The sequence below is a fragment of the Triturus cristatus genome, chromosome 1_2, assembly GCF_964204655.1.
Source record: "Triturus cristatus chromosome 1_2, aTriCri1.1, whole genome shotgun sequence".
Lineage (NCBI taxonomy): Eukaryota > Metazoa > Chordata > Amphibia > Caudata > Salamandridae > Triturus > Triturus cristatus.
The window spans coordinates 1,010,802,312-1,010,818,545 of NC_140580.1; the positions used below are offsets into that span (position 1 = coordinate 1,010,802,312).

At 47.2% G+C, this 16,234-nt stretch overlaps 1 protein-coding gene across 3 annotated transcripts in view; it reads right to left on the reverse strand.

Annotated features, from left to right (window-relative positions):
* The window catches only part of LOC146868591 (ER degradation-enhancing alpha-mannosidase-like protein 3), a 276,166-nt gene that overhangs the window by 117,896 nt on the left and 142,036 nt on the right, over positions 1-16,234 (reverse strand). For all 3 annotated transcript variants that reach the window (XM_085611786.1, XM_085611769.1, XM_085611776.1), the window contains exons 11-12: positions 6,200-6,283; positions 3,485-3,568 (exon numbers count right to left, since the gene is read on the reverse strand). In XM_085611786.1, coding sequence (XP_085467912.1) covers positions 3,485-3,568; positions 6,200-6,283 — 168 coding nt within the window. The remainder of the gene's footprint in view (positions 1-3,484; positions 3,569-6,199; positions 6,284-16,234) is intronic.

Consider the following 16,234-nt stretch of genomic DNA (forward strand, 5'->3'; position numbering starts at 1 on the left):
CGAGGAGCCGGAGAAGGCGACCTCGAAACCACAGGCTTCGACGAACGGCGTCGAGATCCATGCCTCTTCTTCTTCTTGTGCTTCCTCCTTGAATCAAGTGAAGTCGACGACCTCGACTTCGAACGTTTTGGACCCCTTTTTTCTTTTCTTACTTTAGCCATGGACAGCTTGGCTTCTCGTTCCTTCAAGGCCTTCGGGTTAATCTTCCTACAGCTAGGACGGCCATTGACGTCGTGATCAGACGATAGGCACCACAGGCAGTCCTCATGGGGGTCAGTGATCGGCATATGCCCCCCACACATGGCTTGAAGTCCGACTTCCTTGGAGCAGACATGTCAAAACCACAGAAGGAAACCAGGCAAATACAAAGTATCCAGAAGAAAGTATTGGAGAGTCCGTAGAAAAACGGTTAGCAATGACAGCGTGGAAAAAAGGAAACTGACGTCATCACGCAGACGTGCCCCTTTTATGGCTCCAGTGACGTCATGCAGAGCCGCATATGGAGCCATGGCATTGTGACAAACTCATCGGCGTGGAGAGCTAGGAAAAAGTTTCTGCAGAATGCTGGTGCAGGGGATATTCATAAGGTGAGGAATCCACAGGCGGATGTATCCATCAGAAACGGAGCTTTGCTCCAGTCTTTGCCGGTCTTCTGTTGACTTCAAAACACAGTGTGCTAGGAAAGGATGTCCCGCCCAAAACCACAGGATTCAAACTATGCCTTGATAGCAGGAAGCAGATCTTGGTCATGGACCCACCTGAGGGTGCCTGGGTTCTGTACATGACTTGTCATGTGATGCATGTGCCCTAATGCACCTGAAGCGGTACAAAAGAGGGTGGTGATGGACGGAGCATCAGAACCAATCAAACACTCACACCCAGTCAACAGATCTGGGTTTGATCCATCACCGTTCTTTAGCCCACTCTGCCACCCCAGTTCAGACATGGCCATATGCAAATCAGTCGGACCCTGTGCCACATGGGAACAGTCCAGCCCGAACTGCCAAGCCATGCCTTCCCTGGACCTGAAGACAATTTGAGAAGGTGAGTAAGTTATATGGAACAGAATACAAAGGTTTGAGCAGATCTCGTGCCCAGCTGCAAGTTGCAGGCAGAGTCCTGGTCACGAGACCATTCGTGCAACTGCTTCACTTCTTACTTATGATCCCCAGGTAGCTCAAAGTACAAGCATAAGAAAACATACTAGGACTTTACCCCATCCCACCACTCTGACTCCAAAATAAGGTGCAAGGTCCTCAAGATGTAAATGGCAACTCCATCGAGGTCAGAAGCCACCAAACTAAATTCCTCAGTTGGTCCTGACACGCTCTGAGTTGTTAGAGGCATTGTCGACCCTGCAGCAGAGTGAGAGCTTCAAACATGCTATTCTGCAAACTTTCAGTGTGCTTCTGACTCCCTGTGGCATGCCTTTGGTCCCCAAAGAACCACAGGGGTCTCCAGTCAGGTTACCGATGGCATGTCCCTCCCCTACACAGTCTGTCCCCTTAGGATGCGTTACCAGACCTGTACTGACTATAGTACAGACTTAACCTTTGGCCCAGGGATCAACACTTGTTCTCACTGACAGGCCCAAGTGCCACTGGTAGATGACCTGGTGCCTATTCCCATGTCAGACCCCGACCCGAGATCTGTTCAAGCAATACTGATATTATGCTACGAAATTACTAAAACGCAATCATTTGTCTTGCATCCGGACTCTAAACATGTGCCTCAAAAGTGTCACATCTATGTGTGGAGTCTTTATTATCTTTATGATTTGGGCTCTGATCCTATGTCACACATGTGCACATCCCAAGATATGGATGATGGTGGTAGTGAGGGGGATAGTTTGTTCGCCCCTCATTACAATGATGCCTTATATCATGATTTACAGAATGCCAGTGGGCTTGATGTCTTCCCTTGGAAACAGCCCAACTTGCCCATGGGCCACCAAAGGAAGAAAGTGTCTCCTTTGCAGTGATGGTTCAGAGAGCTGCCAAAGTACTCGAAATACAGCTGTCCTCTATTGAGACAAAGACAAATGTTATGATAGAAATTCTGTAGCCTGGGGCAGCAACATCTGAATCCTTACTCCCACTTAATGACGCAGTCACATATACTTGCATGGCTACCTGTATTCTTGTCCGCTTGTTAACCGGCAGGGTGCCTGCTAGCCGGCAGGTGCCCGACACAGAGTGATCTGGGTTTTCTCATCAAGCACCCTACTTTAGAGAGTCACTTTGTACAGACTTCGACCAGTAAGGTAAAAACCAAATTAGTTCTAACAAATCCTCCGGAGAGAGAATCCAATAGGATTGATGCCTTTGGCAAACATGTTTTCTTCTGTAATGCCAGGCACTACGTTCTGTAAACTCAGTATATCTATTGGGCAGATACATGTGCTTTGGGACATGGCCAGCGACATCTTGCTATCAGTCCCGGTGGATCTTAGGACCTCTTTGGCTCGAATGATATATGATAGGAAAGACGTGGCCAAGTATGTTATCCTCACAAGTTTGGATACCAAAGAATGCTTTGGCAGGGCAGTCTGCACCAGTGTTGACCTTTGTAAACATGTCTTGATGAGGTCCACTGGATACTCTGGCGAGTTACAGGCATGGCTTATGGATATGCCCTGGGTCTTCCCTCTTCTCAGAGATGGGGGATTCTACTTTGAAATGCTTTAAGGTAGCAGACCTACAGTACATTCTTAAGGGCTACGGACCACTGCAAAACATTTACCAGACCAGTTCTGGAAATTTAGGGGCTAATCTAGAGGGCTGGTGTTTACATAGGGACTGCTTGACTGCTGAAAACTGAGCAGACAGCCCAGACCTTTAGGGAACTCAGATGAGGAAACAGCAGCTGTGTACAATCCAGAGGAGGCACCAGTCTTTCCCTGCTAGAACAGCCATCAAACAGCTTTAGTTGACCCTCAGTTGCATATGCTTAACCAGCACTTCCTCCCAGGGTTGGCGAGCCATCCTGTTAAACAGAAGGGTCTTGCAAGTTGTTCAAAAAGGCTATGCCGTACCTTTTCTCTCCTCCCAACCCAATACCCCTCACATGCTAGAACAAATTTCAGAAGAGCATCTACCCATCCTGTTACAGAAGGTATGCCTGTAACGCTCCAAGAGTACCATAAGAGAGAGTACCAGATTCAGAATAAAAGTGGGATGTTATTCCCGCTACTTCCTCATCCAAAAGGAGGACAGAGCCTCTGGATAACTTGGACCTTCGACCCCCCCAGAGCGTTTTCCTGCAAAAGGATAAATTCAAAGTGCTCATATTGGCTGTAATCATTTCTGCCCAGAACCTGGAAGACTGGATGGTACACTTGGACTTGCAGGACCGTCCTACAGTTTCAACAGCGTTCCCTGTGGTTTTGGAGCATTTTTAGTGTTTCTGGTGAAGATTGACATTTTTATGATTTGTACTCATCAAAGGGGTTAAATTAATATGCAGTAGAAACTTAACAACTGACCTTGTACAAGAAGTAAGTGCTCTCAGCAAACTCTGGTCGAAGGAGATGCTGAGCCCAGTGGACTGTAAAGTCTGTGGTAAAAGCCTTGTAGAAAAGAAAGTAGAGCAAAAAAACACAGAACCAAGTTGTTAGACCATTGTATAGAGAATAAATCTCAAATTTATCTGATAGAAAACACTTAAAGATCTGAGCTAAGTCTGTACTATAAATCAAAAACAAAGCCATCCTAGGGACCGCTCAGTGAAACCTATCAAGCATAGCTTTTATTAATCACAACTTTGTGCACAAGTTGACCGTCAGATATCAATAATATGATGATCAACATATAAAAGCAGCAAACAAACTTGCCAATTACCAATCAATATGCTTTCCTCCCATCTGTCAAAATGTTCCACTAGTACCCTCATTAGGCTCAACATGTGCTCACTGATGAGCATCATGTATTCCTAAAAATGATGGTTGCCTTTAAAATGTTCATCTGGGCCCCCATCATGCCAGACTTAGAAGTGCAACTGCCGGTAGTAATGTGTGCAAGGACAGCATTCTGGTAATTTATTTCTCCAATTTATATAGCGTAGGCAATGACCTAGAAAGGTACATTGCCAAAACTCCTTTTCTCATCCATGAGAATTTCCCATGAGTGATAACCATTTGTGTTTAAACCATTTGTCCCCCTTGATCCTCTAACGAATAGCATATTCCTTTTGTGCCACAAACTGTGCCCCAATGTTGAAAAGGACTGTGCGCAAGGAGTACACTTGGTTACACAAGCTTTCCTTTTCAAATGTTTCAGAGAACAAGTACTACATTATTCCTTAATGTAATGCTTAGCACTGCTGTGTGTGAGATTTCCAGAATTACAACCTAATGTTACATTTATAGGTGCACAGTCCTTCATGCTGAGGGTTCGCGAGTACTTCAGCCTAAGTCTCAGATCTCCAATATTGCATGTGCAGCATTCTCTAGTACTAAGATCTTATGGTATGTGTGAGAACTTCAATGCTTCAAACCTAAGCAGTTATGAAGCCAGCACTACAGATTTTTTTATATGGGCAAAGGTTCAGCGTATTAGACACAGAGATCGTCAGTCCTATAGCTTAATGTGATAGCTATGTTTGATGATTGCACAATATTTGATGGAGGATGCAAGCAGTACAGCAACCTGATTTGTGTTAGAGTTCCTAAAATTCTTCATGGCAGTGCTCAATAACACAGCTGAATATTAGGTGTGAGGCTACTCCAGAGCACATTAGAAATCCAACTAAGACATGTTCCTTTTAGATGTGAGGGCCTTCCTTCTATCGAAGTGATCCCCAATTAAACCCAGAACTAAATTATACAAATACTTTTATCGCATCCTCAAACACATATTCCCAATCTCACATCTTCAACCTACTAAATACAAGCTTCATCTCATGCTCATCAATGCACACATTGCAGTACTCCAGCCTCCAGACATTGCAGACCTCAACATCTATCACAACCTTGATGCTTTGTCACAAACATGGATCACCCTCATATCCTCACACGTTAGATGACCTTCTTCCCATTGGCTACAGCATCCAGCCTGAAGAACAAGGCCTCACTGTCATCCACAGGTGCAATATTGGTCCACAACAGAGTCAACCAACTTACACCTTAAATACTGGCCTCCTGAGCAGAACAAGGTCTTCATAGACAAATTTGTAGAAATCCTCACCACCTTACTCATAAAACTCACCAAGATCCCCATCCTTGGCAACTTCAACCTCGCAGATAACTTACGCATGAAAAAAAACACAAGAGGCACCCCCCCAGGCCTCATCGACACTAAATGGGATATGCATGTCACCCAATCAGCACCCTCCAAAGGCAAACATTTGGACATTATTTTCTGAATATCATTCAATACAAGCCTCCCATAAACCTAGACTGGGCCCTACCACCTTACCATCCCCTCAGTGTCCAACCAACACATCAAGGCTAATCCAAAAGAGAACAAAACACCTTAAGATCCTTCAAAGACTTCCCCATAGACAACCGAAAGATCAAAGTCTGCTCTTGCCCTACCACCTCTGCATCAACAGCGTTTCTAAATGGCTAAACACATTTGTGTAAAACCATATGAACACCCACCCTACAACTAAAGCGCAAAATTGCAATTCAAAGCCTTCAGCAGCCTGATATTCCAAAGAGCTCATTGACATAAAACACTCAAACCACATATAGGTAAGAAATTGGAAGAAAAACCTGAATGCCTGATGACTACATGCTTAAAATGTCTTTGGTGAGGAATCCTCTCCAGCAACATAGCCTCATAATGTGCTCAACAGTTCTTCAATCTTTTGTGATGTAGCCATTCGAGTGCCACAAAGTGTAAGAGCCACCCAGTAGCCCATGCAAAGTGGTCTAGTGTAGTATTTCCTTTTGTTATATGTGAGAGGTCCACAGCCTCCCATGTATGGTCTTCTCGTGTACTACTGCCGAATCTGTGTAAGACCCTCAACTTGCATGGTGTTTTTTTTCTCTCACTCCTTGCACTCCTCAATATTCACATGACTATTGTTTTACTTTAAATAGACTGGCAACCAGGATGAACAATTAACATATGGAAAATCTGTAGGCCTACATGTGAGGAAGCATAGACTAGAACATCAGAATGGCAGGAGATGCAAGAGCAAGGTAAACAGAAAGAGGGTGGAAATGTATAGTGGTAGATTGACAAAAGAATAGTACCTCTGGAAGGAACTTATGTTGCCTTGTCACTTGATATAGCATTTCATGTGTCTCAATAGCTGGTTTCAGATCTCCTCTCAGTACCTGAAATGGAAATATAGGCATTCTTTACATAGTACAACATTCCATTTCAATTAAACAAACACATTCCATTTGCACAATATATTTGTGTGTTTTGAATTCTACTGTCACTGGCTGGTGCACCCTACCACCAACTTCACAAGAAGTTTATGAAGGAAGACAGAGTGAATCTATATTACAATATTTGTTGTCGCTTGCTACTGGAATTGTTTCTTCCACTGATAAAGTAGAACTCCTGCTTCAATTCGGAACCTTTGCTGTACTTCATAGAGGGATTAGTCTTGATTCAGGAAACGTTATCTAAAATAACACTGGATACCTCGCAAATGTCCACAATGTGCCTTTGTAATTTCAGTTCAACTGAAATCAACAGGATTTTGCACGCAATGAAAAGCATTGCATCTAATTTCCAACCCATCAAGATGCAATAAATATTTACCCATCACAGGAAAAAAGAAATGGATGATGGTAGACAAGAAGGGTCAAGCTTGGGATGGTGATGTATTACATCTTTAACACGTCTTGAGCCCTGAATTCCACAAACGTTTGCCTTTGAGCAAGTGCTCTTGAGCGCAAAATTACAGTATTGGATCATTTCAGCTGCCCGTTAGCCCTTGGATAATCCATGAAGATGGAAGTAAATTCAGAATCAATATATATGCAACTGTGTGGGTATGCCTTGTGCACAGATGGGGTCCTCTTTTGTTCCCTATAAAGAGGGCATGGTACAGTGAGAGATATAGCAGGTGGTGTAGGGCAACCCTGAAAGCTGTCAGGCTTAAAGGGAAAGAGTGGTGTGCTCGCCTGTCCAGGTCTTCTTGTATAATGTGACCCATTTTAGGGGCAACCAAGAGGACATTGGTGAAGTTGTGCTGCACTGGCATATCTATGGGTTTTATAGGAAATTAGTGCCAAAGGTGGCACTGGGAGCAGCAGTGGCAATTCCTATGCTTTGGGTGGGTTATGATAAATGAGTAACTATGAAAGGTATAGACAAGAATGATTGTGGTATGTTACTTATTAGCTAAATTGTAATCCCACAGGAAGCTTCTATTAAATGAGTTGCAAATTGCTAATGGAGGACGTGTGCTGCAGGTGAATTACTGTAAGGGGCATTACCAGACGATTTCCCTGATCAATATCAAAGTGTAGATTATAGGAAAAGTGATTTTGGAGAGACTCACTACCTGGGTTAATGAGAAGGGAATCCTCTCCGACTTGCAATACAGGTTAAGACCCAGGCGAGGCACAGCTGAGCAGAATCAGCACTTCTTAATATCTAAATACACCAGGGTGAAAGGGGGTTCTGTCCACTTGGCATTTATGGACCTCAGCTCAGCCCTCAACTGTGTTAACTGAGATAAGCTCTGGACTTAGCTGGGGTCCTTACGGGTGGACCAGGCCCTTGTGTCTTTTATGAGAGACGTACATAGTGGCCTAACAGGGGTGGATAGATATGGGTCTGACGGGGAATACGCCTAAACCTTTGAACTTAAAAAAGGCGTCCGTCAGGGCTACATTCTGGTCCCTTTTATATTTATCATGTACATAAATCGGCTAGAGGAGGTGCTCATTGATATTGGTTCTGATGTCCCAAAAGTTGGTGGAAGAGCTATTCCAGTACTTTTATACACCAACTATGTGGTTTTAAATGCTTGTACTGTTAGGAGCCTCCAATGACTTTTAGATACATTTATTGATTTTATGAATAGCTTGGACTTCTCAACACATTTTAAGAAAAACACATTTTATGGTGGTAGGCCTAAAAACTCACATTCTTGTAATTTCCCAGCACAGGGTCAGGTTTTAACCACAGTGGAAAATGGTTCTTATCTGGGTCTGTTACTCAATTCGGGTCTCAGCTGGAAACCTCTCCCCCCAATAAAATGGAGGGTTTTTACAAAGGGTCATCTTGGAGCTGTACAATTTTTCCACACACATTGGGCATAAGCCCCACCTCCCAAATGTCTATTAGATATATAAAAGGCTAAATATGTCGCAATGGACACCTTAGGCTGTGTAATCTGGGGTATGCTAATATTGACCATGTCCAGGTGATAGAAAATACGTTTTGGAGAAACCTACTGGCCGTTGGTCAAGGGACTCCCACTGAAATTATTCCCGAAGAACTTTGCTTGTCCTTTATTGTAGATTTTATTTGTGTTTGTCCGCTTTTACTGTGGTGTTCTGCATGGCATAAGGAGGATTTACATTGTAATAGGTTCATAATCCAGGACTGTTTGCTTTTAGATAATGTAGACGAAATTCCATGGCAACAATACGTTAAAAAATAATTTTATGAATTAGGGTGACCAGGTCTATTTACCAACACTAGGGACATAGTCTTGTGTGGGTCAAACAGGCTTTCTCCCAAAGAGTGGCTGCTGAACAGGAGAATTCTGCCTTAACAAAGCAGACCAAGCGCAAGTATGTCCGGGTCATATTGTTCAATGGGATAAAGCCTTACCTCCTTCCCAACATGCCCAAAAGGCTATGTCGCCATTTTTTAAGTTGGATATTTTTGACCAGCTTTTGTTACCGAAGGGGGTCTGGTATAAACCATCTAATCTGCCTGTTTGCGACTGCGATAACATCTCAATTTGTGACACTATGCATGTATTATTTGTTTGTCACAAATGTATTAATCTTCAACATAAGTATAACAGGCCTCTTCTGATTTCTGAACACTTCAGACAAATTAGACCTGCATATCTCTTCTTACAGTTGCTAGCACCACATAAATTGTGCTTTTTTTAGATCACATTTTCTTTCTGGTGTTTTATCTGTAAACTATAAAGTATAGGAATTGCAGGAACTAATTCGCCTAGGAACAAATCCCCACAGTAGCCAACAAACTGGCCCCTGCAACCACCACAGTAGCCAACAAACTGGCCCCTGCCAAGCCCGACTCCCTCCACCAAAGATCCAGCTGGTGGGAAGTTGCTCCCTGCACAAAACAGAACCTTATTAAGAAGGGGCCAAATGATGCATTTTGCTGCAGGAACTTATCAATGTATTACAGAAAGTTGTGAATAGGAGCACACACCATGTTTAGCTAATTTAATGTCTTCCACAGTATAAGCTTTAGTTATTTTCAATAAGTTATTAATATTCCCATCAATTAACTTTGTGGCAGATAGAAACAAAGAAAGGCATATTGGGTACCTTTGTGATTGTTCACGATTGATGTTGGTAGTGACACCATTGTTTGAAGAAGATTAAGAGTTTGCAGTGAGGTCTGTAATGCATCTTCGGCCAGAACGAGAGAGGAAGAAGGTCTCAAAAGGCTATAGAGGTGGCATTACAGCTGGTGTCAGTCTCTTCATATGCAGCTCAGATGAAAATATGGGTATTGAAAACCCTGACATCTATCTGAGCAACTTCAAGAAATAGTGTGACAATGGTAGCGCCACCAATGAATGCTGTGACGACATTGACTGTAGAGTATGCTTCGAGGGAGACACTGCCATTATTAATCAATCAATCAATCAATCAATCATAGCATTTGTAAAGCGCGCTACTCACCCGGAGGGTCTCAAGGTGCTGGGGGAGAGGGGTCCGTTACTGCTCGAACAGCCATGTCTTGAGTTGCTTCCTGAAGGAGAGATGGTCCTTGGTCAGCCGAAGGTGGATGGGGAGGGAGTTCCAGGTCTTGGCTGCCAGGTAGGAGAAAGATCTTCCTCCGGTGGTGGCTCTGCGGATGCGTGGTAAGGCGGCGAGGGCGAGGCTGCTCGATCGCAGCTGGCGGGTGGGCGTGTAGAAGGTCAGGCGGTTGTTGAGGTACTTGGGGCCCAGGTCGTGGAGAGCCTTGTGTGCGTGGGTGAGAAGTCTGAACGTGATCCTCTTGCTGACGGGGAGCCAGTGCAGGTCTTTCAGGTGGCCGGAGATGTGGCCGTGTCGGGGGATGTCCAGGACGAGTCGTGCGGCGGCGTTCTGGATGCATTGGGAGTCTTTTCTGAAGTTTGACTGTGGTTCCGGCGTAGAGGGTGTTCCCGTAGTCTAGTCGGCTGGTGACGATTGCCTGGGTGACAGTCTTTCTGGTTTCGGTGGGGATCCATCGGAAGATCTTCCGGAGCATGCGTAGAGTGTTGAAGGATGATGATGAGACGGCGTTGACTTGCCTGGTCATCGAGAGGGAGGAGTCCAGGATGAAGCCCAGGTTGCGTGCGTGGTCCGTCGGCTTGGGAGTGGCGCCCAGGGCAGGGGGCCACCAGGAGTCGTCCCAGGCAGAGGGCGATGATCCCAGGAGGAGGACTTCCGTCTTGTCTGAGTTTAGTTTCAGGCGGCTGTTCTCCATCCATTCTGCGACGTCTTTCATCCCTTCCTGGAGGCTGGTCCTGGCGGTGGCGGGGTCGTTGGTGAGGGAGAGGATCAGCTGGGTGTCATCGGCGTAGGACATGATGTTGAGGTTGTGTTGGCGTGCGATAACTGCGAGGGGGCTCATGTAGACATTGAAGAGAGTTGGGCTGAGGGATGATCCTTGTGGCACGCCGCAGATGACATCGGTGGCCTCGGATTTGAAAGGGGGGAGGCGGACTCTCTGAGTTCTTACGGCGAGGAACGAGATGATCCACTTCAGTGCCTTCTCTTGGATCCCGATGTTGCTGAGGCGCTGTACTAGGGTGCGGTGGCAGACAGTGTTGAATGCTGCAGAGAGGTCCAGGAGGATGAGGGCCGCTGTTTCCCCGTTGTCGAGCAGGGATCTGATGTCGTCGGTGGCTGCGATCAGTGCGGTCTCGGTGCTGTGGTTGGCTCGAAAACCGGACTGCGTGGGGTTGAGGGAACCGTTTGTCTCGAGGAAGGCGGTGAGCTGTCTGTTGACGGTCTTCTCGATGACTTTGGCAGGAAAGGGGAGGAGCGAGATGGGGCAGAAGTTCTTGAGGTCGGTGGGATCCGCTGTTGGTTTCTTCAGGAGGGCGCTGAGTTCGGCGTGCTTCCAGCTCTCCGGGAAGGTGGCGGTGTGGAAGGAGGTGTTTATGATGTCCCGTATTTGGGGTGCGATGATGGAGTCGGCCTTGTTGAAGACGTGGTGGGGGCAGGGGTCGGCAGGTGATCCGGAGTGGACGGTGTTCATCGTGCGGGTGGTGTCTTCGGTGCTGACCGGGCGCAGAGGGTTGTGGTGGGGGGCGTTGGTTCGGCGGTTGGGTGCATGGTAGGTGCGCCGAAGCTGTTGTGTATGTCGGCGATCTTACGGTGGAAGTACGATGCGAGTGAGTCGCAGAGGGCTTGTGAAGGGGTGATGTCGTTTCCGGCGCTGGGGTTGGAGAGCTCTTTGACGATGCTGAATAGTTCCTTGCTGTTGTGGGCGTTGTTGTCCAGTCTTTCTTTGTATGCTGTCTTCTTGCTGGTGCAGATCAGCTGGTGGTGCCTGCGGGTGGCGTGCTTGAGGGCAGTCATGTTGTCTGTGGTCTGGTCGTGGCGCCAGGCTATCTCGAGGGTGCGGCATTTCTTCTTGGAGTCCTTGAGTTCGTCAGTGAACCAGGGGGCTTTCTTGCTGTCGGGTCTGCTGGGAGGGTTCTTCAGTGGTGCGAGATCGTCGGCGCAGGCAGTCAGCCATTGTGTGAGGTTGCTGGCTGCTTCGTTAGGGTCTGTTGTGCTGGCGGGGGGGGTTCCGGCTGAGGGAGGTGGTGAGCTGCTCGGTGGTGATCTTGCTCCAGCTCCGGCGAGGAACCTGTTGCGGGTGGTGGTGGGTCGTGGTTTTTCTGAAGTTGAAGTGGACGCAGCTGTGGTCAGTCCAATGGAATCTGGTGGAGTGGCTGAAGGAGATGTGTTTGCTGGATGAGAAGATGGGGTCAAGGGTGTGGCCGGCGTAGTGGGTGAGGGTGTTCACCAGTTGCTTGAGTCCGAGGTTGGCGAGGTTGTCCAGCAGGGTGGTGGTGTTGCAGTCCTTGTTGTTCTCCAAGTGGAGGTCCCCTAGGAGGATGTAGTTAGTGGAGGGTAGGGCGTGCGGGCTGATGAAGTCTGCAATGTCTTCGCTGAATTGCGTGGGTGGTCCCGGGGGTCTGTAGATGAGGGTGCCTCTGAGGGTCGTCTTGGGGTTGGAGTGTATCTGGAAGTGGAGGTGTTTGGCGGCGGTGAAGGTGTCGTTGGAGTTGGTCGTGATGCGGATGGTGTTCTTGTGTACGACGGCGATGCCTCCTCCAGTCTGGTTGACGCGGTCCCTCCGGGAGATCTTGTATCCGTCCGGGATGGCTGTGGCGATGTCGGGCGCTGAGGAGGCGTTCATCCAGGAATTAGGCATTAGGAATGCTTCGAGTGACTTGACGCTAAAGACTTACTGGACCAGGAAAATGGAAGGCATCTTGACAGGAAAGAACTTACAGAAATGGATGTACACTTGTCAGATGTAAAAGACGTCAAGGGAAAATAGAAAAAAAGAGAGCTCTTTGAGAAATTTCTCTGAAAACCAGGTGTGAAAAACTGTGATCCAGGATCCCAATCACAAGAGCAGGAAAACAGTGTATGAGGCAGCTGCCAGTAAAGTCATCATGAGCAATGGAAGCTTCTGGAGCCTTAAAGAGGCAGGAAACCTTGTTCAACTTTTATAATGAAAGCGTTTCAGGCAGCACTTCTCATTACAAGAGATGTAGTTAGCACTGTGTGTCAACTGTGTTGCAATGTAGGTTCAAGAAATGGATTTTGGTACTACATAAAGTCTAAATATAATATAAATATGTATTTTAACTATTTCGGGACTCCTGCATACAGCAGAGAATTATTCTAATGTTTAGGACTATTAATGAAGATCCCTAGTACAGAAATAATGGTATTTAACAAGTTGGATACACCTGAACCAAGCAGAATTTGAATTCACTAACGAAAAGACCCCAACAGCGCAAAGGTTATCAGGGCTCTCACAGTTATTTTTGCTTATATGAAAACAGCAGTACATTTTCTTTAAGGTTTAAAAATAAGGGAGCGAGGAGAAATTGAGGGATTTCGACAGTAGTTAAGTGGAAGAGGGGGGAGGAGTAAGGTAGATAGCTGAAGGACAAACTACAGATTGTTTTCCTTTTATGTTTTTTATGAAGAATAAAAAAAGAATAAGTAGTATGTCTGAGCATATACGTTAAAAAAAGCTGTAGAGATCTTACAATTAGGTGGCTCCAAGTACAAAGCCTGAAGAACAAGTTACTTACCTTCGGTGAAGATGTATCTTTAAGAGACATAGGCTAGTTATAGATTCCTTACCTTAGAATTTTCCCTAGGCAGCAGACTAGATCCAGGGTATTTTTTCTCAGCAGTGCCCCTGTGCGTTGGTCGGCTTTGCATCAGTCGTTGGCATCTTGGTCGCTGGGATGACGTTGCGGTGCCCCTGCGCATTGACGTCGGTTTTGACACAATTTTCCACGCCAGAAGCCCAGAGCCATGCAAGACACTGACCACTGGTGTGCCACAACTAGGGCCCTGTAAGGGAGTCCCAAGCCCTGGAAGTCAATTTGGGGAGGATGGGTGGGGAAGTAAGGAATCTATATCTAACCTATGTCTCTTACAGATACATTGTTACCTAAGGTAAGTAACTTGTTCAGTTATAGATTCCTTAACATAGAATAGATAGCCCAGCAATACCTACCCCGGAGGAGGGTTTGCGAACTAAGTTCACACCAGGAAGTCCTGGAGGTCCGAACAGGCAAAATAGCCGTCCCACCGGACTTCACTGTAAAGGCAGTAATGTCTGGTAAACGTGTGCAAGGATGCCCAGGTGGCTGCCTGACAGATGTTAAGGAGTGGAACTCCACGTGCCAGTGCAGTGGTGGCTGCCGTAGCTTTAATGGAGTGAGCCCGTTGCCAAAACGTAACAGATTTTGAAACAAAGGTCAACCCATCTAGAGATGGTATGCTTTTGAACAGCCTGGCCTTTCTTCGCACCGACATAGCTAACAAAGAGTTGATCATCCACCAGGAAATCTTTTATGTGGTCAAGGTAGAAGGACAGCGCACGTTTGGGGTCCAGACGGTGGAGTCTCTCCTCCTCCTTGGAAGGATCTGGAGGTGGGCAAAGTAATGGTTTGTCCAATGTGAAAAGGTGTAACCACTTTTGGAAGGAACGAGGGCCTCGTTCGAAGTACCACTTTGTCCGGATGCACAGAGAAGAAAGGGGGCTTGGAAAAAAGAGTTTGAAGCTCACTCATCCTGCGACCAGAAGTGATAGCAACAAAGAAGAACATTTTCAAAGTGAGGCGCCTGAGAGGACAGTTATGAAGGGGCTCGAAGGGAGAACACATGAGATAACTAAGAACAAGATTCAAGTCCCACTGGAGGAAAGAGATGAGTAATGCCCTTACAAGTCTAATTACAATAGGGGACTTGAACAGGGAAGGCTGATCAGGCAGCCAAAGGAAGGCAGAGATAGCCGCAAGATAGACTTTAAGAGTGCCCAGAGCAGAGCCCTGCTGGGCCAAAGAAAGTATATACAAGAGGACCTCGGAAAGAGGGGTAGAAAGGGGATCCACGGCCTTTGCTGTGCACCATGCCACAAACTTGTCTACAGGCAAATACAGTTACAGTGGAGGGACGCCTGGCTGCCAAGATGACATTACAGACTTCAGTTGGAAGGTCAAAAGCCGTCAACTGCCCTCGCCCAATCTCCACGCAAGGAGACTGGACAGGTTCGGGTGAAGAAACCTCCCCTGCTGCTGTGACATAAGATCCTCCCGAAGGGGCAGTCAGAGGAGGATCGATGGCCATGCTCAAGAGTTTTGGGTACCAGACTCTTTGTGTTCAGTCCGGAGCCACAAGAATAACTTGTGCCCGGTTGCGCTTGATCGTTTTCAGCACTCTGGGCAGAAGTGGTACAGGTGGAAACACGTACAGGAGGCCACAGTTCCAATGGCGACGAAAAGCATCTCTGAGTGAGTGCCGCCTTGGAAACTCCAACGGGTAGAATTGCTGACATTGCGCGTTCTCTTCGGTGGCGAACAGATCTAACCAAGGCTCTCCCCACCGCTGAAAGAGACCTTGCATCACATCCGAGTGAAGACGCTATTCGAGATGTACCAGGCACCGTCGCCTGAGCTTGTCATTCCTGGACATCAGAGGACCAGGCAGGTTTCGAACCACCAGGGTCATGCCCTGATGTTCCAGCCATGTCCAGAGGCGAAGGGCCTCTTGACATAGGGTCCACGACCCCACTCGCCCTGTTTGTTGCAGTACCACATGGCGGTCGTGTTGTTCGTGAACACCTGGACTACCTTCTGTTTGAGAGAGGGAAGAAATGTTTTCAGTACCAGGCGAATCGCCTGGAGCTCCAGCAGGTTGATATGGTGGCCGGACTCCGCCGGAGACTAGACGCCTCTGATCTCCGCCTCTCCCAGATGGAAGCCCCATACCAGGAGTGACGCATCTGTCACTACTGTAAGGTCTGGCTGGGGATGGGAGAGGGATCTGCCTTTGACCCAAGCTTGGTTCGTAACCACCACTGCAGTTGTTGCGCAGTTCCCTCTGGACGTAGTCGGAAACATTCCCCCAACGCCGTGCACACTGGAACTTAAGGTACCACTGCAGAGCCCGCATATGCCATCTGGCATGATCCACCAGCAGAATGCAGGAGGCCATGAGGCCCAGCAGCCTCAGGGTCATTCTCACCGAAATCCGGGATAGAGGCTGAAACATCGGTATCATAGCACGAATATCCCAGACTCACTGCTTGGGAGGATAGGCCCGAAACTGCAGTGTGTCCAGAACCCCGACGAAAGGGAGAGTCCGAGAAGGAGTCAGGTGGGACTTCGGCATATTGATAGTGAACCCCAGCGAATGCAGGAGGTCCGCCGTAGTCTGGAGGTGGGAGATTACAGCCTGGGGCGAGCCTGCCTTTAACAGCCAGTTGTCGAGATAGGGGAAGACTGGAACCCCTGCTCTGCGACCACCGCCATCACTTTCATGAACACCTGAGGGGCACTGGTAAGGCCAAAGGGGAGCACGGTGTACTGAAAATGCTAGTGGCCTACCGTGAAC